The 23,221-nt window shown below is 45.2% G+C and overlaps 1 protein-coding gene across 1 annotated transcript in view; it reads left to right on the top strand.

Annotated features, from left to right (window-relative positions):
• The first annotated feature begins 341 nt into the window (after window positions 1–341).
• RAB31 (RAB31, member RAS oncogene family) overlaps window positions 342–23,221 on the top strand; it is a 120,894-nt gene continuing 98,014 nt past the window's right edge. The window contains exon 1 of the mRNA XM_019545972.1: window positions 342–570. Coding sequence (XP_019401517.1) covers window positions 532–570 — 39 coding nt within the window. The 5' untranslated portion in view covers window positions 342–531. The remainder of the gene's footprint in view (window positions 571–23,221) is intronic.

The raw sequence follows: 23,221 nt of genomic DNA, 5'->3' as shown, positions 1-23,221 counted from the left end.
TAGTTATTTTGAAGGGATGATTTGGTGTGGGGGGGTCATGGTTGAGGCAGGACCCCAGTCATTTCAGAAGGCTGATTTTTTGGGGGGTCGTTGTTGAAGCTGGACCCTAGTAATTTCGAAGGGATGATTGGGTGGGGGTCGTGGTTGAGGCAGGACCCGGGTTATTTTGAAGGGCTGATTTTGTGTGTGTGGGGGGGAGAAGGGTCGTGTTGAAGCAGGCTGACCCTCGGGTAGACACCTTGAAGCCACTCGCTCCCGCACAGGGCTACTGTGGCCCTTCCTCCCCTCCGCCCCGCCGCGCGGCGATGCGCCAGGGAGGGAGGCGGCGAGGAGCCCGCCGCGCCGGGCCGCGCCGAGCTGGGGGAAGCACCAGAAAGGCGAGGAGGAGTCGCGCTCCGCTCTGCTCATGTGACCGGCGGCGGCTCCCGCTCGGGGCTGCCCAGAAATAGCTGTGGTCGCTTTTCCGCTGCCGGGGACTGGGAGCCGGGCCTGACTCCGGCCGAGGATGCGAAGCGGCTCCTGCCCGAGCAGATGATGGCGATACGTGAGCTGAAAGTGTGTCTGCTCGGAGTGAGTACCGCGGGCCGGGCCGGGGCGCGCGGGGACGGGACCAGCCCGCCGGGAAGTTTGCGGAGGCGGCGCCTCTGTCCCGGGATGCGGGCGGCCGCGGGGCCGGAGCTGCGGCTCTGCCCTCCCCGGGGCGCCGCTTCCCCGCCGGCCCTTTCCCCCCGGGTTTCCTGGGAGAGCCAAGGCTCCCGCTCCCGCATCCGCGGACTGGTGCTTCACACACACACTCTCTCTCTCTCTGTCCCTACCCAGACACTTTGTCTGCACACAGGCGCATGCTCTCCATGTCAGTTGGCACACGTATGTGAACACACTTTGTCCACACACACGCCCACTCTGCACGGACACATGCATACACCCTGTTTGCACACTCACCCTCTGTGTCCCCACATGCACGCACGCAAGTGCACACATCTGCACAGACCCTTGCCCTCCCTCCTACTCTCTCTCTCTCCCTGTCCAGACGCACACTCTCTCTGCATGCTCACACTCTCTCTCCCCCTCTCTGATCAGGCCTTTTAGGGGCTGTTGTTTTTAATCCACCCCTTTTAATGCTAACACGATTGCCACACCACTTGCTAGCTGTGCAGCAGCTGCAAGGAAGTTGTCTGCACAAAGAGGTCACAACAGCTAGAAGAATAGTCCCAATTTGGCTGAACTGGAGCACGGGTCTTCCTTTATTCACTACATGGCCCTGGGACATTCCTCCAAGCTGAAACTTGGCCTCTGACCCACCAGCCGGCAGCAGGGGAGAGAGTGGGCTGGAATGGTTTATTCTGTTTAACAGGAGACCAACTTGACTGTGGAAATAAGACGCTGCTTTTGGGGTTAGGGAGGAAAAACTTCCCCCCCACTAGCGTATTATCATGGATGACTTGAAGAGAAAGGATCTTTTTGTTTGCTTTTCTTTTGCCTTGCTCATCTTTAACCGTGAAAATGAGCCTTAGTCAGCTTTGTATCCCCCAGTGTTTTCTATTTGCTCACAAGCCTGTTACAAGATAGTAAATGGTGGAAGGGATTTATTTTTAATAATAACTTTTTAATTTAAACATGGAAAGCAGAGCATAACATCACTGATGGGGCCTGTCAGCTCTGACAGTTGGCTTCAATGCCTTAATTATCCAGTCCATAATACTTGCCATGTACAAGTGATTTTTGTGTGCTGTGTGTGCAGTACACATCACAAGTAGAGTGTGAGTCTATCAGCTTTGCTTTGGCACAAATGAAGTAGGCTCTTGCCTATGAAAGCTTTTACCTCTGAATGGGTTAGTCTGAGGGCACAGATAGAAATTACATTTGTTGCACAATTGGCCCCTTGAATGCGCTGTACAGCTGTGACCTTACAGAAGGGCATGGCTGCAGGGCACTTTTAAAGTGCCTGATCGCGTGAAAATCTGAACCCTTGTTACACAAGGGCTCAGATGAAGGGGCTGCAGAGTGCCTTGACTGATGTCTGTCAGGGCACGCTGGGAGTCCTGCCCCGGTGCTTTCTTCTGAATGGGAAGGGGAGAGGGGAGGGGAGGGAGTTCTATCTGGGGTTTGCCCAGCCTGTGTGGGAGGGTGGGACAGGGGATTGGAACCCCTTCTACGTTGGGGTGGGGGTCTCCAATCCATCCACCTCACCCTCCAGCGTAGGTTGAGCAAACCCCAGACCAAGCTCCCTTGCCTGCCATCACCTCCCCTTGCTTCCCTTCCCCTCCTAATCTGAAAACAGCACTGGAGCTGGGAGTTGGGGCGGGGAGGAGGGAGAGAGGGGTTGCCAGAAGAGAGCAGCTGCAGATATGCAGTTGCTCCAAACTGGAGCTCAATCCCCGCCCCAACAGCAAACATCTGGGGGGAAATGCTGTAACTCATGGTGCTTCTCAGGGAGTGCCATGAGTTACAGTGGAGGCTGCACATCTGTCAGCGCCCTAAGGTGCCTCCACTACCTTTTGCTTGACATCAGGCTAGCTCAGCTAATTACCTGTCAGTACTGCTTTGTGCTTCAAGCTTCTGTTGCTACAGACCAGAGTAAATAGAGAATTTTCAGAACCTCTTACACTGTAAGCCATGCCTACAATACTGAAGCTTGGAGAATAGCTTGTTTTTGTTACCATTGCTTTAGATAAGCCAATGGTAACAGCAGTGAGAGAGTTTTCAAATTTGTCGTTAATGTAGAAATGACATGTCTTATTTCATATGATCCCTTGTTTCAGCTTCTGTACACCCAATCAAGTTTTGATTAGTGTTTGTTCCATGCTTTTGTGTAATGATTTCAGTGGAGTTACCAAAACATGGTCCAATGAAGTCTTCGTAGGAATTTCATTTTGTATAATGCTAACTGATTTTTGCTATTTTTTTGTTTTGTTTTCCTCTTTAGCAGCATTTTTTTACCATCTGCAACAGTAATGTGCTTAGCTTTGTATTATGACTCCACTTCCCTCATTTGTGCTGTGCCTTAAAGGAACTATGTCCAAATGTACTGGTGAAACTCCTCTAAAAATATTACTTTGATAAAACATGTGCATTAAAATGTTTTCAGGGTCTCTGTCATAATGTTTCATGTAAGTTTAAAAAACTGAATGTGTCATGTCATATGCCCTTTATTTCTCTCTGAAAAGTCTTTGTAAACTAAGTTGAGGACAGTGACCTCTCTTTCATGCAGTATAAGTAAGTTGCTGGTTAAAAAACCCCCGCATTCGTCAGATTTTTCAGTGCCCTATACTTTGCTGGCACATACCCTAGTATAAGTGGGTACTTTGCCCTGTAGTAAAAGCCAACCCGCAGTGCAGGTCCAAAGCATTTGGCAATAAACATTCTTTCCTTCTCAGTAAAAAGCCTTGCATTCATCTTTAAAATGGTATAACTATAAAAGTAAATGCACATTAGTGAAACCTGAGAGCTCAATGAAAAAGAAAATATGTAGATGTTGCTTGTTCTTCACAAATAGCAAGTCTTGTGATTTTAAGAGGTAGGAGGAGTTTTGTGAAATTATACTCCTCTTGCACTGAAGTTGTTGCCGTTCTGCAGCAATAAATGTACAAGAGGTCTTGTGTGGGAATGGTTTGAGTGTCCCTTCCCCTACCCCCTCCAAAAGATATGTAAAGGAAAAGAACATAGAGAACAGCTATATGTTATATGACTATGCAACTATCCAGAATGTTACAAATCATAGAGTAGCAGAGGAATCTTTTAGGAAGATACCAAGAGCTATAGTTATACTAACCAGTACTTAGTGAGAGGAGGTTCCTGAGCTTCAGTGCAGTATACTCCTAGAAAACCATCCACTTTTAATCACAGTAATTCAGTTTACCAAGGAGGTTGGCAGTCAGTTTTTCCAAAACCAGTATATCCTTCATCTGACATCTACTGACCAACTTCAGGCACAGAGTTCCAGAACTGGACAGTTGAGTGCTTGCCAGGGTAGACAAGTCCAGTCATTCATTTTCTGGTCTTTTTAAAACAGCTGTCCACAAGATGCTAAAGTGAAAACAAACCTTCAGCCATAATAATAGGAAACTTTTGTTACCATTACCTTTTAGTAGTTTCTAGACCCAATTTCAGAACTTTGCAAAACAATATAAGTCTATTAGCAATATACTCAGAAGATCTCCTTGTAGTCAATAAAATCTGAGACATCTAGATTGTGTGACATAGGCAAATCCTTTTGTTTGTAAGAAATTGAGATTCTGGGGGTCCATCTGCCCAAGATTCTATGGTGCTGTAGTATCAGTGGGCACAAACTGTGATGCCGATGAGACTGCGCACTAGCAACAAGCTGCTTGCTTTAGCAAGTACTAAATGACTGTGTAGTAACAAGTGGGTAGTTGGGTACATGTGTAGATGTGCCCTGGGAGTATCAAGTTTGATCCTAAATCTATCTTCTTCCTCCATTTGTGAGTAAAGCTCTGGCTTCCATTTCTCAGTTAGGCAGGAGGGTCCTCTCTCTCTCATTCCCACCCAGTTTCCATTACAGTCTATAGGCCTGAGCTGTGCAAAGGGACAAGAATCTGTCTGTATTTGCCAACTCAAGAATTTGCCACTGGAGAACTCTCAGCTCAAACAAAGCTGGCAGGGCAAACAATTGGAACTCCACTGAAGCATGAATAAGGCATGCACCCCTCTGCCATTTCTCCTGCTGCTGACCCTGGAGGACCCAAAACTTCTATTGTAAACTAGAGCAGCATTCCAAGCCTGGGGCTCAGTGGCGTCTAGTGACTGAGGAATGGGCAACTGTAACTGGGGGTTTTTATGCCTCCTATGCTGTGCTAAGCCCAGGAGTGCATCTGGCCCAATGTCCTTGACTTGTACAGACTGAAGGAAGGTGACCAAGTGGAGGGTCACTCGTGAGGCACAAGTGGCTCCAAGGTAGTTCCATTGTGGCTGCTAGTGAAAAGCAGGGTGATGCACACAAAGGTGGAGTTGCAGTGCAGGAAGCATAGTAGTATTTGTCACCAGTAAGCTCTTGGGCAAATACAACACAAAGTTTGCCCACCCTGTATTGAAGGCTGGATTTCAGACCTAAGCTATATTTCACTTTTTGCTCCTAAAAAGTGTGTAGCTCTTTTTTTTCTTTGAAACCCTGGATGGATGTGAAGGAAAGGCAGGATCTCTGTTTGCACACAAAGTTTGGGGAAGCCTACAGTACTGTACTTAAAAGTAACAGGAGAAATCTCCCTCCTTTTATGAGTGGAGTTCATAAACTTTAGACAGCATTGTAAAATGATTATGTGCTATCAGAACATATACCACCATATGATACCTAGTGGAGCATGGTACTTTGAACAGAATAGGAAAATGATGAAAGGGAACCTCATAGCAGTCCCTGTTCATATGAGGAGCTGATGGCCTTACAAAACATGGTGGGGGGTTTTTGTTTTTTTCAGAATTCAGTATGGTAAATTAATTTGAAAGGAAGTGGTTTTTGCTTTTTGGTGTACTGGCAAAAAAGTTGAAGCTAGCTTGTAAGGCAAAGAGCAGCTAGCTGTGAGTAATCCTGTTTACTTAGAAGTCTTGGGTTGTAAATACTGTCTCATTTGATGTGGGGCTCATTGTCCTGGGGTTTGACCCAGATCAAAACAGGTATGGGGTAGTCAGTCATCTGCTAATGTTACCCTTCCAAACTTCATCGTTGCTCTTCTGTCAGAGAGGCACATGCAGCCTGGCCTGGGAAAAAGTACAGTAAGATTACACGTGCACACAACCATGTTTTGGGAAAAATGTTATCACATTTTATCCCATGTATTTCAGAGGGACTTGAAGTGGAAAACTGGACTTGTAGGTTTGCTGAATGCCAGGACAAACAAAGTGTCCACTGAAAGCCTCAGGCATATTACTCTGCAAGGGAGCTCATATCTGTTCCTGCACTTGCTTTCTTCTAACCAAAGCTATGGAACACACCCAAATAAACTGCCGTTCCTGAACAGCTGTATGTGTAGCACAAAAAGGTATTGAAATACATCCATTGCTTTTGCTAGGTTGTGCCATCTTTTCCATCTTGTTTATGTCATACTCACTCTCTCCAATCATCCAGTGTTGTAAAGCTTGCTCATTTATCTTGCTCTGTGTAGAGGTACCATAGTGTAGAGGCAGCTCTGCACCAATGCTGTGTGTCTTGCTTTGGCTCCTGAGAAACCTTTCTGTAGCCCTAGGAACTGAGCCAAAGCTGCTTGACAAGTTCTGACATAATTGTTGTATGGCAATCATTGAAGAGATTGCCAGTCTTTGAATTGAGTCTGAGTTCCTTTATTTTTTGTTACATTTTGGGGAAACACTTACCTTGTTTTGGAAGGTGGTTTATTTCCAGTAATTTAATAATCTATATCACTCCTTTGCTTTCTTTATGTGCCAAGTATTTACGTTACACCTGTTTATATATCGCTGTGTGTTATACGCATGTGTAGGAATCATATAGTATGTTAAAGAAATTTAATATATAATAAAGATGGTATGTTTCAGTGTGCTTTTATGTACACACATAGATCAGACTTTCAGGAATCCATGGGTTAAGCAGAAATAAGGAGAGGCGATTTAAGCACTAAAGTCAGGATAGAAGTTGTAAGCCTTAGACAAGGGAAAAGAATGTAGGATCATAAGATCATAGGAAAGTAGGGATGGAAGGGAATTAATGGGGTGATCTAACCTAGCCCTCTGCTCAAGCAGGATCATTGCTGATTAAACCGTCCCAGGCTAGTGTCTGTCTAACCTGTTTTTGAAAATATCCAGGGATGGAAGTTCTGCAGCTTCTCTAGGTAGCAATGCTTGACACTCATGGTCAGGAAGTTTTTCCTAATCTCCAATCTAATTTCCTTTGGTGCAGTTTGAGGCCACTTCTCGTAGTACTGTGACTCCTGTGGCTACAGAGAAAAAGCTATCTCCATCTTCTGTGTAATCACTCTTTAAATATTAAAAGACCGTTATCAAATTCCCCCTCAGTTTTCTGCAGACTAAATAACTGTAGTTCTTTCAGTCTTTACTCATAAGTCATCTTCTTCCAATCATTTTTTGTTGTTCTGCACTGGACTTTTTCCAACCTGTCCACATCTTTCTTGAAATGAGGGGGGGGAGGGCAACACTGGACACAGGACTCCAGGTTAGGCCTCACCAGTGCTAAATAGAGTGAAATAATTACTTTCCTCAATTTGCAAGTGACACTGCTTGGTACAACCCAGTATGCTGTTGGCTTGTTTTGCAACAAAAGCACAGTGTTGGCTCTCATTCAGCTTCTGGTCCACTGTAACCCCCAGGTCCTCCTCTACAGTACTGCAGCCCAGCCAGTTGTTCCCCAGTTTGTATTTGTGCATGGAATTATTCTGTCCCAAGTGCAGGACTTATGCTTGTCCTTGTTGAATTTCATCTGCTTGATTGCAGACCATTTCTCATTTATCCAGGTCATTCTGTATCCTAATCCTACCCTTCTGGTTTCATCTGTAAGTTTGCTTAGCGTGCATTTGATCCCTTTGCCCAGATCATTAATGAAGCTATTAAACAACACTGGACCCAGGACAGACCATAAGGGAGCCCCACTGAAACTTGCTTCCAAATAGATGTTGAGCCATTGATGACTACTTGTTGAGCAGGATGATCCAACCAACTTTGTATCCACCTTATAGTACATTCATCTTTGCTTTCTGATGAGGATGTAATGACAGTTTCAAATGCCTTTCTAAAGCCTGTTGAATCTCCTGCTTGCCTCCTCCATCAGTGCTGATCTGATATGGACCAATATATCAATGTACCTCTACAAATGGACTAAGAGTAAACAAGGAATATCTTGAGCAAGAGGAGGGTTCTCTGTTAATTTGAGCTGGATCTGCTGGACCCAGCCAGCATAGGACAACTAGAATTTTTTCCTTGCTTGTAAATGTAACTACTGTGTGAATCCAGACATTGATAATTGCTGTAATACATAACTAGTATTTTTATAACATTAAAAAAATTCCTAAGAGATTACTACTGGCCTTTGCATTAAATGAAGAAGTTTTAGCTGAATTATTGACATGGTCAATCAGATTCCAGCACTGTGTATCAATTTGAGGTATATGTACTTACAGACCACTGAGAAGTCCGAGTTCTAATTTAGGTGGTTATGTAATTCAGGTTTCCTGCTAATTTTAAGGAGAAGAAAATTTCTCTAGCATTCCATTTTGATGGCATGATAAACTAAGGAAAAAGGTGAGGGCCTGGGTTGCACAGGATACAGACCAATTTGTTGTCACAAAATATTTCTGTAAAATTGTGAACCACCTAATGTACCTTTTAACTTAGCCATTATATTGAAAGTGTGTGTGACTGAAAATCTTTAAATTCTACTAATGTTCATAAACCAAACCAAATTAACCCTGATATACATCCAGAAACGTTTATGTTATTGTTTATATTGTGGTTCTTCGAGGTTTCAGTCCAAAGTAGGGCACCATGTGTATGGTCATGTAAGCATTAAAGAAAAGAGCTTACCTGATGAAAGAGATAACAATCTAAGAACTGTACAGCAACTGGATTTATTCATGGGAGTATTCATACTGACACAGGACTACAGTAAAGCCAATTTGCCTCTACTTGAATGTAGAAGGCCATTCACATAGTTGGAATACTGTAGCATAAATCAAGAAGAAAAAGCTAAATAAAACCCAAGCAAAGATCTAACAGAGAGGTGCAGAAACCCAGGGATGACAGGAAAAGGACCACAGTTTTGTTTTTGTTAAATGTACAAACATCTTACAAACATTTTAATCTTATTTACTGAATGGGAATCTGAGTGAACAAAGAAGATTGAGTCACTGATGGCCTCTTTTCCTGTTAATGAGTCATTCTGTCTCTTGTTCATTCCTGTTACTAAAATAAATAAATATTTAAAAAATACCAGAAAGGTTTCTCTTAGCCTAAATATGGAATGTCCACAGTCCCATTTTTCTGATTTACCACTGAAAGGGTCAGGCTAAGAGAAGAATGCAGAGGACTGGGATTTACTGGGGGGATGGGGTGGGAATTGCTTAGAAAAACCAATTGTGTATCTATGGAGAAATTGCATTTGTTTCTTTTTGTATTGGTAAACACAAATGTTTAGGGACCTTTTCCTGTTTAGTTTTAAAAGGGCTCAGTGGGTCTCTTACAAATGGTGATATTCAGATTGTTACAACACAGGCAAGTAAGTACACATTTAAACAATTGATCTGCTATAGACCTCATGTTGCAGAGTCCATTAATTTCATTTTGACCTTGGATCTAATCTAAAGAATTTCCAATATTTCTTCTTATTATTCATACCTTCCAAAGGTTCTGGGTGAAATTACTTAGTAAAATGACTCAATTGCTTTCTGACCTAAAACATCCTTCTAGGAAAAAATAAATTCTTCTTTCGGTTTCACCAGTACAACCAGACTGAAAGCATCAAGATTGCTGAAGCATAACAGAAGATAGAACATGGTCCAGAAGTTTTGGTTTTTTTGCTAAGTAAAAAAGCTTTTGAAATTAGAAACCTCTTGCTACTAATAACCACTCCTAACAGGGTTTCTTTTGTGTAGCTGTCTTGTTCAGAACACTGTGTCAGGTTGTGCTTAACTTTTATATAGAAGTTATTGATTATACTTGTTTACTGAATCAAGGCTTGGTGTACAATGTGGCTATAATCAGTAAATAATGTGCAAGTTGTTATCTGTTAGTTCTTTTTTTCATTTTACTTTCCAGAATGTTACAAATCATGTGTGTGGGGTATTTTTTTTTAATTTTGTTTTTATTTTTTTGTACCAACTCAGTATTGACTGAAGAGCTGTCACTTTTTTTCTGGTGATTCAGAGAAAATTAAATTTAATCTTTCTACCAAAAGGAGGAAGTAGAATCAATATTAAACTCCATTTTGTATACACCACTTGAATATCATTTTAGGCTTTGCTAAGGAAACTGGTTCAGGCAAATTGCACGAAGCAATCAAAAGCCTTCCCTGTAAAATCTTGTGGTGCTTTCAGGTGGTCATAAGATGATTGATTCCTTACTGTTCACATCTACTCATTGAAAGCTTCTGATTTGTGGACTTTTCCTAATCATTCAATAAAACTTTTTTCTTCTAAGGGCTAACCAGAAATTAAACAAAGTATTCTTAAGCATTTATCTTTTGTATTTATAAAAACACTTGTGTAGAACTCAATTTTGTTTCACACTTTTTCTTTAGAACAGACACAATTTTGTTTAAAAAAAAACTATGTGAAATTCATTGACAAGTAAGGGAACGCTTAATACCATAGTTGTCATTAGGTAGTATTTCCTTCTTTAATAACATCTTTTCCTTTTCACAAAATGAAATCTAATCAATATGGTCACATAGGTCCATGGTTTGAAAACAGGAAAACTACACTATGGACAGGTAAATCCCAATTTCTGCAAATACCAGTAAGTGCATATGCAAAACATGGTTGAATGCCTATTTTGACCTTGTACATGGGCCAACTGATACACTCTTACATGCATAAACATAAAACTCTGGCTTGGTTGCAAGAATACTTATTTATATTCTTCTGTAGAGACACAGAATGCTTCATCCACGTTGGTATGTATCCAGGCTCCAGTGTGCACTTACATATTGGAAAATCTGTGTCTGTGTTATCACAATGCTTAGGTAAATTCTAAAGGAGAATAAAACTGTATATCAATTAATAGCTGTACCCTGAAAGATGTATATCTATATCTTTCAAACTTCTGCACTTACTGCCAAAAGCAACAAATAAGTCTAATGAAAATTCCTCCTAGGAAAGTGTTGCCCATTCTCATTGTCAGGGATCCTGGTTTTCCATGATAAAAAGCTGCAAATTCTCTGATAAAACCCCAAAATCCGTAATTAAAATTAAAGCCCCCCCCACATCCCTGATGGTGCCCCTCACTTTCCCCCACATCCTTCCCAGCCCTACTGGTGCCCCTCTTTGCCCCCACAACAGCCCTCCAGCCCTGCTCATGCCCCTTGCCTCTCACCCACAGCCCCTGCCCCCTTGTCCTACCAGAGGGGGCCCCCAGCTGCCAGGGCTATGGGACCAGGGACCCAGATCCACAGCTCCCTGCCCCCAACTGAAGGCAGCTGCAGCAGGAGTACGGAGTTGGCTCCCCACTACTGCTGCCTGCTGCTGACTTGGGCAGGGGTGGGGTTGGCTCCTGGGTGCCATGTGTACTCCCGGGGAGCAAGGGGAACCCGCACCCCCAGATCTGTACGGGGGCGAGCTGCAGGCTTGAGTTCCCTCCCTGCTTCCCCACTGCAGGGCTGCTGTAGCCCTGCAGGCAAGGAGTTCCCTGTGTCTGGGAACAGCAGGGCAGTGCCAGAATCTCCTTGCCCCCTCCCCCCCCACTGTGCCTCCTGCACCTGCAGCTGCTCAGAGTGGTGGAGCCCTGCGCCAGTTCCCTCAGTGCAGCCCCATGTGCAGGATGTGCGTCACTGGGGCAGCGCAGAATGAGCAGCTGCTAGGAGATCCCTGTGCAGCTCCTCTCTCCACAGTTGCACCAAGTCATGGGAAACGGAGTAGGGCTCCACTCCCCATAACCTGGCATGGGTGAGGAGAGAGGAGCCATGCAGGGATCTTCTGGCAGCTGTTTGCTCCATACTGTCCCAGCAATGCACCTCCTGCACCCAGGGCTGTACTGAGGGAAGTGGCATGAGGCTCTGCTACTCAGAGCAGTGGCAAGTGCAGGAGGTGCAGTGAGGGGCGAGGAGATCCCAGCGTGGCTCCACTGTTCCCAGCCTTGTCGGGTCTTGCCTACAGGGCTACAACATCCCCATGGCAGGGAGCAGGGAGGGAGCTTAAGCCCGCAGTCTGCCCCCCATACAGATCTGAGGGCACAGGTCCTGTTTGCCCCCTTAGAGTGAAAAACACTGAGTACCCTGGGTGCCCAGTTGGCTCTACATCTCTCTGCTCCTGGCTGGCACCTCCATGTGTGGCTTCCCTTAAGCTGCTAGAGCTGCTTTGGTTTCACATGCCCCTGGCTGGGTACTCCAGCTGTGAGCGGGGAGATATGGAGCTGGCCAGGAACTCTGTGTATTTCCTCAACACCTCCCTGCTTGTGGCCAGAGTGCTCAGCTGGCTCCACATCTCCCCACCCATGGCTGGAGTGCCCAGCCAGGGGCATATAAAACCTAAGCAGCTCTAGCAGCCCTTAAAGGAAGCCACACATGGAGGCATCGGCTAGGCACTCTGTGTATTTCCCCAATACTTCCCTGCTCACTCAGCCCTCAACCAGCTTCCTCCCCCAGCCCTGCCCCTCAAACCCCCAGTCCCCTGAAAGCCCCACTTACTAGTTCACTGGCTCCAGGAGAAAAGTGAGCCTGACCTAAGCCTTGTGACTGACTAAAAACCACAGGCTACGCCCTTCCCCCCTCTGCCTCTGCCTCCCCCTGCCCCTCCGGGCAGGGTTGGAGCTTTCCCGCCCTTTTTGCAAACAGCTCTTGCAGGCTGGAACTCAGTCAGCCTGCAGAGCTCTTTGCAAAAGAGGGAAATCTGTGGGTTTCTCTGCTAAAACAGAAAATCCACATTTTCTCTGATAAAACCAGGAAATCCGTGGTTTCCTCTGTTTTTCAATGGGAAATGGAAAACCCAGATCCCTGCTCATTAGTGATAAAATCAGTGACTGAATCAGATTTTGTGTCTTCAGTCCTTTGTAATAGATCGTGTTGTGTTTTTAGTACTCTGATGTTCTATACCTCTCTGAACCACTTAAAGTTTAGCTGAAAATGTTCTCACTACTATTAAACTGCCGATCTACTTTGTGCTAGTTGCAGTAGATGTACGGATGCCTCTTCTCTGGAATCTTGCCAGTTTATTCTTCAGTGGCTCCATCAGGTCCTATTGGTTCAGTAGTTCATGGGCGTAGGTATTTCTGGCTTCTTGTCTAAGTATTCTTCTCCTTGAAATACATCCTTAAAACATTGGACAGGGCCCATAACAGATGTTGTCTCTCCTCCCATGTTAAGGATATTCAGGTGTTGCATTGAGATTAAGTACCTTGCTTACACTGCCCTGCTGCCCAATAGCACACAGTGCTTCTGTGCCTCAACTACTGTAGACTCCTGGAGATAGTTTCATAGTTTCTAGGGTCGGAAGGGACCTGAGCAGATCATCTAGTCCGACCCCCTGCCATGGCAGGAAAGAGTACTGGGGTCAAATGACCCCAGCAAGGTGATCATCCACCCTCCTTTTAAAGACCCCCAGAGTAGGAGCCAGAACCACATCTCTTGGAAGTTGGTTCTAGATCCTAGCTGCCCTGACAGTGAAGTAGCACCTCCTGATATCTAGCCTGAATCTACTCTCTGCCAGGTTGTGACTGTTATTTCTTGTTACTCCTGGTAGTGCTTGGGGGAACAGGGACTCTCCCAATGCCTGCTGGTCCCCCCTGACTAATTTGTATACAGCAACCGGGTCCCCCCTCAGCCTTCTCTTGTGGAGGCTGAGCAGGTTCAGATCCTGTAGCCTCTCCTCGTAGGGCCTGCCCTTCTGACCCCTGATCATGGGGGTGGGCCTCCTCTGGACCCTCTCTGTGTTGTCCACATCCGTCCTGAAGTGCGGCACCCAGAACTGGACACAGTACTCTAACTGCGGCATGACCAGTGTCGCATAGAGGGGGAGGATCATATCCTTGGACCTGCTTGCGATGCATCTGTGGATTCATGACAAAGTACGGTTGGCCTTCCTGACTGCATCCCCACACTGCCGGCCCATGTTCATTTTGGCATCAGTAATGGCTCCAAGATCCTTTTCTGCCTCTGCACTGACGAGAAGGGAGATTATGTCTTTTATCAAAGACATTTGTTTACTAATCTCAGAATGGCTTTATTGTACATAAGCATTACATGTCTTCCTTTTAATATTGTTGTTTAACAATGTTGCCGAAATTACGCTGCAGCTGCTTTCATAAGGTACTGTACCTGGAATCCAGTTTGCTATAAATTTTGTAAATATTTAATGATTGGCAGCTTGCCTTCTGCAACGTTTATACATTTAGTCTTTCCATCTGAAATCACAGTGCAGTTACCCATCTCCTCACTGGAGATTTCTATGGCTTCAGTCATTTTTATGTATCTCTACTTTTCTTTTTCTTGGGGGAGCTGCAGTATAAGAAAGGAGGGGCATTTTTCTTTCTGCCTTTCATATTGCCTTCCCTAGTACAAACTACTAGATTGGGGGTGGCCAACATTGGTGCCATGCAGCATGGGTGCCACAAGTAGTTTGGGGAGCCTCTGTGCATATAGCAAGCAGCAGATTGGGGAGGGGACAGAAAGCAGAGTATCAAATTGGACAGGGAGCACAGGGCAGGAAGCAGAAAGCTGAGCATCAGATTGAGTAAGGGAAAGGGACTGGAATGGCATTTGGAGGGTGCAGGGCTAATCTGTGGCACATCTACCAAAAGGGTTGACTCCACTGTTTTAGGTCATGATGCTTGCATTCCAATTGGTTCATCTTTGTCCTGCTTCTAGTATTCCTTTAGCTTTCGCCTTTGGAACGGGATAAAATTGTTCTGTTCCCTTTTCCTAAACAGTTCTGCTGCTCATGTGATTTAGATGAGTTTCTCTATGGCTAGAACTATTTCTTTCAACAATCTGCCTGTAACAGGGAGATGTAGTAGCAGGGAAGCCCCAGGTGAGGGAGAAGACTGCTCATGATGGACTGGCTATAGGACAGGAGTGGGCGAAATGCAGCCCGGGGGCCAGATCTGGCCCGCCAGACCATTCTATCTGGCCCACGGGGCCCCTAAAAATTTAAAAAATTAATATTTATTTGCTGCTGGCTGCCTGTCAAAGATGACTGGAGCTGAGGCAGTAGCACTCAGGGAAAGCCAGAGGCAGGACCCAGCAGCAAGGCCCAACCAGCCCCACTCCCACCAACCAGAAGATCCTGCCTAGCAGAGCCTTCTGGCCTGGGACCATGTGGCTGTTCCTGCTTCCCTGAGCTGGAGAGGGAAATGTGGCCCTTGACAGCTTGCCAAAACTTGGTAAGCGGCCCTCCACCCAAAATACTTGCCCGCCCCTGCTATAGGGGAATAGGCAGCCAGGACCTTATGGACAGCAAGTGCCTATTGGAGGGTAAGCTGCCCAGCAATAGTACAATAAAGCAGAGCCCTGCTTGAGCGGTAGGGACGCTACTAACAGCAAGGGTAGCAGCAGCAAGCTGCCTTGAATGGAAACTTCTGTGGGTGCCTGGAGAGTCATCTGACAGGAGGGGGCAGGGCTTACGATCATAAACCCTGAGCCCAGGCAGTCAGTAGGCAGTAAGGGAAGAACTCTGTAACAGGATTGCCGTAGGAGAGCAACTGGTTGATTACTGAGCTGCCCTGGGAACTGCAGGCAAGGTATCTAGAGCTTGCAGGGAAGTAAGACCCAGTATGTGGGAGAGTTCTGTTGTGCAGACATGGAGCTGGTGCTTATGTTTGGGCCCCAGTGTGGAGATAGTTTTAGTTGCAGCCAGCTTGTATTTTGGTTTAAGGTTTAAAATAGAGGACTGGGAGTGGCTAATGGGAAGGCCTGGAGGCCACAGAGCATGCCCAATAAGACATCTAAGGCCTTGAGCACTGCCAGGGGCCAGACACAAGTCGCAGGGCTGCCAGAGGCTCACATGGTGTTCTGAGCCCTGCCAGTGGTTGGAGCTTATGACACAGGCAGGTGGAGACTGAGAAGGTCAGAGCCTGAGCTAGGAGAGAGAATAGAGTCAGCCTGAAGTTGGGAGGGCTAAGGGCCAGAGCCTGAGAGGGGTGAAGCCAGGGGCCCAGAGCCAAAAAAGGGCAAAACTAGGGCCAAGGGCCCAGTGCTCAAGAAGGGACAAGACGGGCTGGAAACCTAAAGCCAGGTGCGGAGCAGTAGGCCTAGGCTAAGGGGGCCAGCTAGAGAAAAGAAGTGGAGGCTGGAAAGGTTGGCCACCCAACAAAGGTGGAAAGGCCTAAGGAGGCCTGACCTGAGAGTGATTGACTGATAACATCTGCAAGACATGGGCATAGCTGTAGGGGCAGGAGGCCACCCTGAAGGCAACAGGTACCCTGGGGCACAGGCAAACCAGGAAGGCTTTCTTAGTGTGAGAGGCAAAATTGAGACCAATGGGATTTGGGAGGGATCTGCTGGCAGAAAGACAGATGAGGGATCACTCTGGGACCCTCAGGCAGCCTCCCCTTTCACAGATCTACTAATTACATCAAGGCATGGCAGGTGAGGGAAAAGAGAGGGGACCCAGGGAGCTGGAGTGGGGCAGGAGCCAGAAGTAGGGATCATATCCATAAGTGATATTTAGTTAGAGAATCTTGAATGCCTTCAAACCATGTAGATGCCAGAGTTCTCAACTCTGGAATATAAGTATCTGTTTCCACTTCTGCTTCTCAGTTTCAAGTTAAGAAAAAGGGTCTTTTTACAGCTCTGTTGTGATTGTATTCCCAGTACCATCAAATATTTTTTGTCAGCAGTTATATGTTTACAGCCTTTGTTCCTAACAAAAGTAACTCACCCACTTTTCATCCTTTTTTCTCCAATGAAATACAAGGGTCAGTCTGAAAGTAATGCCTCCTATTATCTTTTTTTCACAGGCAAATTTTCTTAGTATTTGAGCTGCCCCTTTGTGACTCTGCCATTCTCACCAGTCTGCCAGAACAACTTTGGAGTAAAACATAATACCATATTTTCTCACATACAACACATCACTTTTTTTTCCAAAACAGTTTCTGCTGCTTATCAAGCAAAAGTAAGAAGGTCTGGAGGCCACAGAGCATGACCAATAAGACATCTGAGGCCTTGAGCACTGCCAGGGGCCAATCATGCTTCACAGGGAGCAGAACAGTGAACAGGCTTAGCTCCCTAGCTGCTATTTCTCAGTTACTATTGCAAGGAAGAATATTTTTTTCTTCATTCTGCACAGTAAACCTCTTGCATCTACTTGTGCACCCCGACTACATTGGAGTAAATAAATTTACTCCACAGCAAGATACTAGTACAAGTACTATCTTGCTGCAGAATAAAATGCTCTTCAGTAGCACATGTGTAGATGCTGCCATGTCTGGCTGGGACACAAGGGTGCTTCAGTCTGGGGGCTGTCTGCTGCCTAGACCTGTACTGAAGCAGCCTCATGCCCATCCAGCCCCTCCACAGCAGGTTGAGCCAGGATGAGTAGCCCCAGGCTGGCAGACTGACCAGGCCCTCTGCCAGCCAGGGCTGTGCTGACTTGGCTCAACGTGTAGTGCTCCTATGTCCTAGAGAAGGGTAGAGGGTAGAACGTACTGATATCCTCAGTGTTCCCTATTAGCTAGCTTAAGTGGGTCCTTACTCAGCTTGTTGGTTTTTGTAGATCCCTTTCTTGGGTGCTTGGGTCAGTGGATATATTAACAAGGTTTAAACTGCCACAAGAAAAAGTTGCAAGCTCATGACACAAACCTGTGAACCAAAGTAAATGTACACTAAACTGGGAAATTTTACTCTGCTTCCAGAGTACATTTCTTTCCAGACAAGCAGTCTGCATGCATTTGTTTCTAGACATTTTACCTCAAGGCTCCCTGTCGTGGGGTATGGAATGCACCATGAGTTAGAGCAGGGACCTGCATGTCTTCTGTTGGTATCCAAGGAGTTACAGACCTGAAAACCCTGATCTGCCTTTCAAGTGGAGGATATCCCCTGTGGAAAGGCCTCATGTGTTCCAATATGTTCTCACTGCAGAAGTATGTGAGACATTTACTCCTATGCTGTCCTAATACCTTCCTGTCTATGAACAAAACTCTCACACAATTTTTAGCTGATATGGCTTGGGTACAGATAGAGCCTGGGTCTCTCCGTGCCTGTCTAAGTTACCAGGGCTGGTTACTTGGACATTTTGTAATATGGATGCAATGTAAATTTTACAAGTGGTGATGGTCCTTCTGTATCTTCTTGCAGTCCCTCCATATATATTCAGAGCAGAGTTCTCCCTCAGTTTGCTGGGAAATGCTCAAAGTGCATAAAAGAGCCACTGATGACTTCCTAGAAGTCCTAGCGATACATGCAGGTGACTTGAGCAGCAGCAAGGACACCGTAACTCACATGGCCTGCTCGTTTGGCTGTTAACAGTTGGGCTAGGCTAACTATTCACTTGCAGACCTGCCCTGAGACATAAGCCATATGAGCTTAACCCCTGCTTCTGGATTTTGACTTTCTTAATAAGCAAAGCTTTGATAAGAGGACAAAGTCCAGTTCAAGCCTTCTCCCCAGGTGTGTGGCTGTTCTTAGTTTGGACTGTTGCTCCAGTGTTGTCCCAGTTTCACCTGTCTAAAGTTCAAACTGGAGTTTGACCCAGTTTCTTATTGCCTCAGGCACATAATTTCTCAACAAAGACAGCCTTGCTTTAAAGCTTGGTTATGCTCCATTTATCTCTTCACCTGGAGTATCCTCCCTTCTAGGCTTAATTTTGCTGGCAGATGCTTTAAGGTGCTGCTTGTGCCCATCTATCTTTGGAAAAGTATGTTAATTTCTTTCTTCCGTAGTGCAAATGAAGAACCTTTGTCCAACCGAGCCACAGAACTTAGGACTCCAAAAGAGGCTGTCACTGAGAGAAAACATACTTAACAGTAAAGCTCGTGGCTAGCTGACATATAAAGCCAGTGTGTTTATTTTAACTAATATATATAATCAAAGGACATTTCCAATTAATAACCTAACCTGTATGAGTAAAAGCACTCTTTAAAATTGCGTCTTGATGTTTGAATAACTTAGTATCAGTTATATTAACTGGTCTCCTTTTCCCTTTTTTTATATTTTGCTCACACCAACAGAATCCAGTGGCCTTTTGACACCTCATGAGTCTAGACTCTAGAGAAATAGTAGACTCGTCTAGACATCTACTAGAGGAGATGCACAATGGATTGTGGGTTAGGAGCCTAGAAGGCTGAGTTTAATTTGTGACTTCCAGTGACTCACTGTATGACATTGGCTAATTCACAACTTTGCTCTTTCTCTTAGTGCATCTGAGGATAGCAATGGTTATTCCTCTTTCTGCAATAATTCTAAGATATATGGGTGCAGGATACATTTTTTTTCATTAACTTATACAGTACTGAAGTTTCTGAACTGTAGGTGCAATGAGAATTCCTTCTAACTTCTCTGTAAGATAATCTAAGGATGCGTGTTTGTCTATTTAGGGACCCTGTCAACTGCAATATATCTATTGAACAAATTCTGTTAAGCGTTTCAGCTACCTTTATTTTGTTTCTTCATCTGACACTTTTTCTATGCTATGTATACAACTGAATTTAACAATTTGTGTTTTATTTGGTAGTACCTCAACCAGATTATAAAGCAGGTCAAATGCAGGTTGCATAGATGCATCTGAGATGTGTTATAACTGTGTTTAAAATGCTCCCCTCAACCTTTTTGTTTCATATAAAGGACATCTTAAAACACTTCATTCCCATCCACATATACTGCACAGGACTGTTACAACAGCAGAACTTCTATCTTAGTTTGCCAAAAGTTTTTTCATTTCCTTGTTTTTGAAGATTTTAGTTGCTTACTGGCTAAAGAAGGAAACTCCAGAGTTAGCTGTAAGAAAGGGTGTTGTCATGTTCTTTCTAAACAGACATATTGCAAGTTAGTAATTTGACAAGAAGGACTCTTTGTAGTTCTCTATACCTGTAATAATTAATCTTCCTTTTTTATAAAAACAATAGGCTATTTTGACTTCTGGGCTCCACTCATTTATGCTTACTAGAGACCCTTATTTATTCTCATATTTGCAGCGACTGTTCTTTTTGTTATCAAAATAATGATGTAACAATTCAGTTGTGTTAAATCTTTAGACAGCAGAAGCTTCTTTATTAAGAAGAGAAAGATTGAATGCTGTTATTCTATTTATAGTCAATGGAAAAAACATGCACTTTCAAGGGGATATCCTAGTAAGACTCCCATTGACTTCACTGGGCACAAGATTACTTAGGTTAAGGTAAACAACAAGGAACTAAGAGAGCAAACATGATAGCATTTGCTTTTAATTCACCAAGGTCTTCTGCCTCAAGTACTCCTATGGTGCTACCTAATATGAGAAAGTTGTGCGTAGTCGTAACCGTGTTTACATACCTAGGATCTATTCATTTCAAATTTTCATTTATTGTATTAGAAGTTAGACCATCTAAATACTGTACCTCTGAGTATCTTGGAGTTCTTTTATTTAAAGATGCAGTGCCCAGAAAACAGCAGCATAACTACAGTCATCATTAGAAGTAAGTTCTTTTATGAACATTAATAAGATGATTGTACTGTGAACAGGTCTCATAAAGCATCATAAAACTTTTATAATGTAAGCGATTAGCCTCAGGAGTTTGGGAAGAAGAAAGAAATAACTTTCCCTATCTACTACTAATCAGATAGGTAGTCTGATTTTCCTCACCAGTAGGGTTACCATATTTCCAGTTAAAAAAAGAGGACATCTGTCAGGGCAGGGATGGGTAATATGAAGGGGGGGTTGCGCAGTAATATGCCTGTACCCTTCCCCTGCCCCTCACTCCCAAGCCACAGCCCCCCCAGCCTGCTGCTGCCCCTTACTCTCAACCCACAGTACCCCACCCCCCCAGACCATGCTGGTGCCTCTCCCAACCTGTAGACCCCCCTCCCTGCTGATACTCCTCACTCCTGACCCACAGCCCCCTCACTCCTGACCTGCAGCCTGTGCTCCGCAATCCTGACCCACAGCCCCCCTGTATGATAATGTAATGTAATGTATGATAATGTAATGTATGATAATCCTACTTACCTATGCCTGGTTTTCAGACAATAAGCCTGACTCTCCATTTGAACAGAGCTAAATTCTCATGTACACCAAGGTCACTTTACACCACTTTAGCAGCCTAAAGGCACTTCACAGTGACTATAACTGCATTGTCCCTTACTTTAAGGCTCTTGTGTAGTAACAGCAGTGTAAAGGGACTTTTAGTGTAAATAGGGTTACCATATGTCAGGCTTTCCTGGACATGTTCTTTTTTTGGCACCCTGTCTTTGTGTCTGGGCGGGTTTTAAAATGAGAGCAAATGTTTGGGTTTTTGCTTTTGCTCTGCTTTCCTGGGCATGAGCAACTTGGGACTGCTTGGGACTGGGAGGAACAGGCAAGATGATTGGCTGTCAGTGGGTTATGTGCTCTTGGCATGGGCCCTGGGAAGTAAGAGTGTGTGTGTGCGCATGGGCAGCAGGGCTGAGGGGTGGGGAGGGGACAGAGGGCTCTGGGTCAGGAGTGAGGGGCAACGCATGCCTCCTGAGGCTGGGGGCACATGGTGACTGCCTGCAGGCAGTGACACAGGCATTGGCAGTGAGGGAGGGCCAAGCCAGGACCATCTGCAGACTGCCGTGGTGGTGTCAGTGGCGGGAGGGGGTCCCCTCCATGGCTGGACGCCGAGCCCGGAAGTGCTTCTTGGGGGTGGGGGTGGGGGGGCACTAGCGCTCTGCCTACTCCTCCTGCCTATTGCCTAAGCCAAGAGTGCTCACTCTCAGGGGGGGCACCAGGGCTCTCTGCCTATAGCACCAGCAGTGCTGGGGGGCAGGGGGCTATGGGTTGGGAGTGAGGGGCACCAGCAGTGCTGGGTGGCAGGGGGCTGCATGTTGGGAGTGAGGGATTCCAGCAGTGCTGGGAAGCACGGGGCTGTGGGTTGACAGTGAGGGGAACCAACAGGGTTGGGGGGGCAGGGGCTTAGGAATGAGGGGCAGAGGCAGGGCACAGGCATATCGCTGCCCTTCCCTTTCATCATATATGCCTCCCCCTCCCCCCTATGGGTGTTCTCTTTTTTGATACTGGAAATATGGTAATCCTAAATGTAAATGAGAAAAAAAAATTACCGTTCTGATATAGAAGCATGTTACACCCACTTCACCCTGGTGCATATAACTGCATAGAATGGAAGGTGACTAGAAGCAGGGAGTTAGTGCAGTTTTTCCTCCTTTTTCTTCAGCTTCTTAGTTTGTAAGATAACCACAGATGTCTCCACTTCAAAAACCTGTTTTAAACTCTACCTATGGAAATTTGTACAGCTTGAAATGCCAGAAGGAAAAAAGTATCATTTAGTTTAAGGCAGCAGTTAGTGAAGTTTGACAACTGTCCAATGCATAACTCAGTCTTATATAAGAAAAAAACATTGGCTAAATCTACAATCACAAGTTTCATAAGCTGTAGCCACTAGTGATAGACATAAGTAAGCTGCACATTGATCATCTGAACAAATGTTTGTATTTTCTTATAGCTGTTTTTAATTTAAATGCTAGCCTTCAGTTTTAGATTCTTAGAGGCTGTGGCAGAGTATTTAGGATTTTGCCGCTTCTGCTTGGTTTAGAAGACTACTTACCAGTGTAGCATCGAGAAATAAAAGTTAAATGCATATAGATTGTAGCTACCAAGCAAGTTATGTTTCAGAGACATTGGGGTTTTTTTCGGTCAGCAGAATTACGCATTATTCCTTATATCACTGAGTGTCCCAGTTACCTCTGACATTCTTCACCATCCAGTGTAAAAGTTATTTGTGGAAAAAAATCATCTGCCTGAAGTGTAAATTGACCTAGACAAATTGGAGGATTGGGCCAAAAGAAATCTCATGAGGTTCAACAAGGACAAGTGCAAAATCCCGCATTTTGATGGAAGAATCCCATGCACTGCTACAACCTGGGGACTGACTGGGGGTTGCAATAGACAGTAAGATGAATCTGAGTCAGCAGTGTGCCCTTGTTGCCAAGAAGGCTAACAGTGTACTGGCCTGCATTATTAGTAGAAGCGTTGCCAGTGGATCGAGGGAAGTAATTATTCTGCTCTGTTCTGTACTGGTGAGGCTACATCTGGAGTACTTTGTCCATTTTTGGTCCCCCTACTATAGAATCAAATTGGAGAGAGTCCAGCAGAGAGCAGTGAAAATGGTTTGGGGGCTGGGGCACATGACTTCTGAGGAGAGCCTGAGGGAACTGGGTTTATTTAGTTTGGAGAAGAGAAGACTGAGTAGGGATTTTATACAGTATAACCTCATAAATCTGGCATGCGTGGGGCTGAGCACTTGCTGGAAATGCGAAAATGCCAGTTTTTTTAAACTGGTGTGGCGACTCATCTTGTAGTGGGGGGCTGGGGAAGAGGGGAGTGGTGGCCAGTCCCAGAACACTGGTCGCATGTAGAGTGGTGGTGCGGGTGATGTATGGCGGTGGCAGCCACTGCTTGCAAGATTCCCCCTCCACGTCCAGGGGTGG

Source organism: Crocodylus porosus, unplaced genomic scaffold (genome assembly GCF_001723895.1).
Source record: "Crocodylus porosus isolate Cpor-Errol unplaced genomic scaffold, CroPor_comp1, whole genome shotgun sequence".
In the NCBI taxonomy this organism is placed as follows: domain Eukaryota; kingdom Metazoa; phylum Chordata; order Crocodylia; family Crocodylidae; genus Crocodylus; species Crocodylus porosus.
Note: the sequence above shows the minus strand (reverse complement) of the source record. Positions and strands in the feature narration are given on the sequence as shown.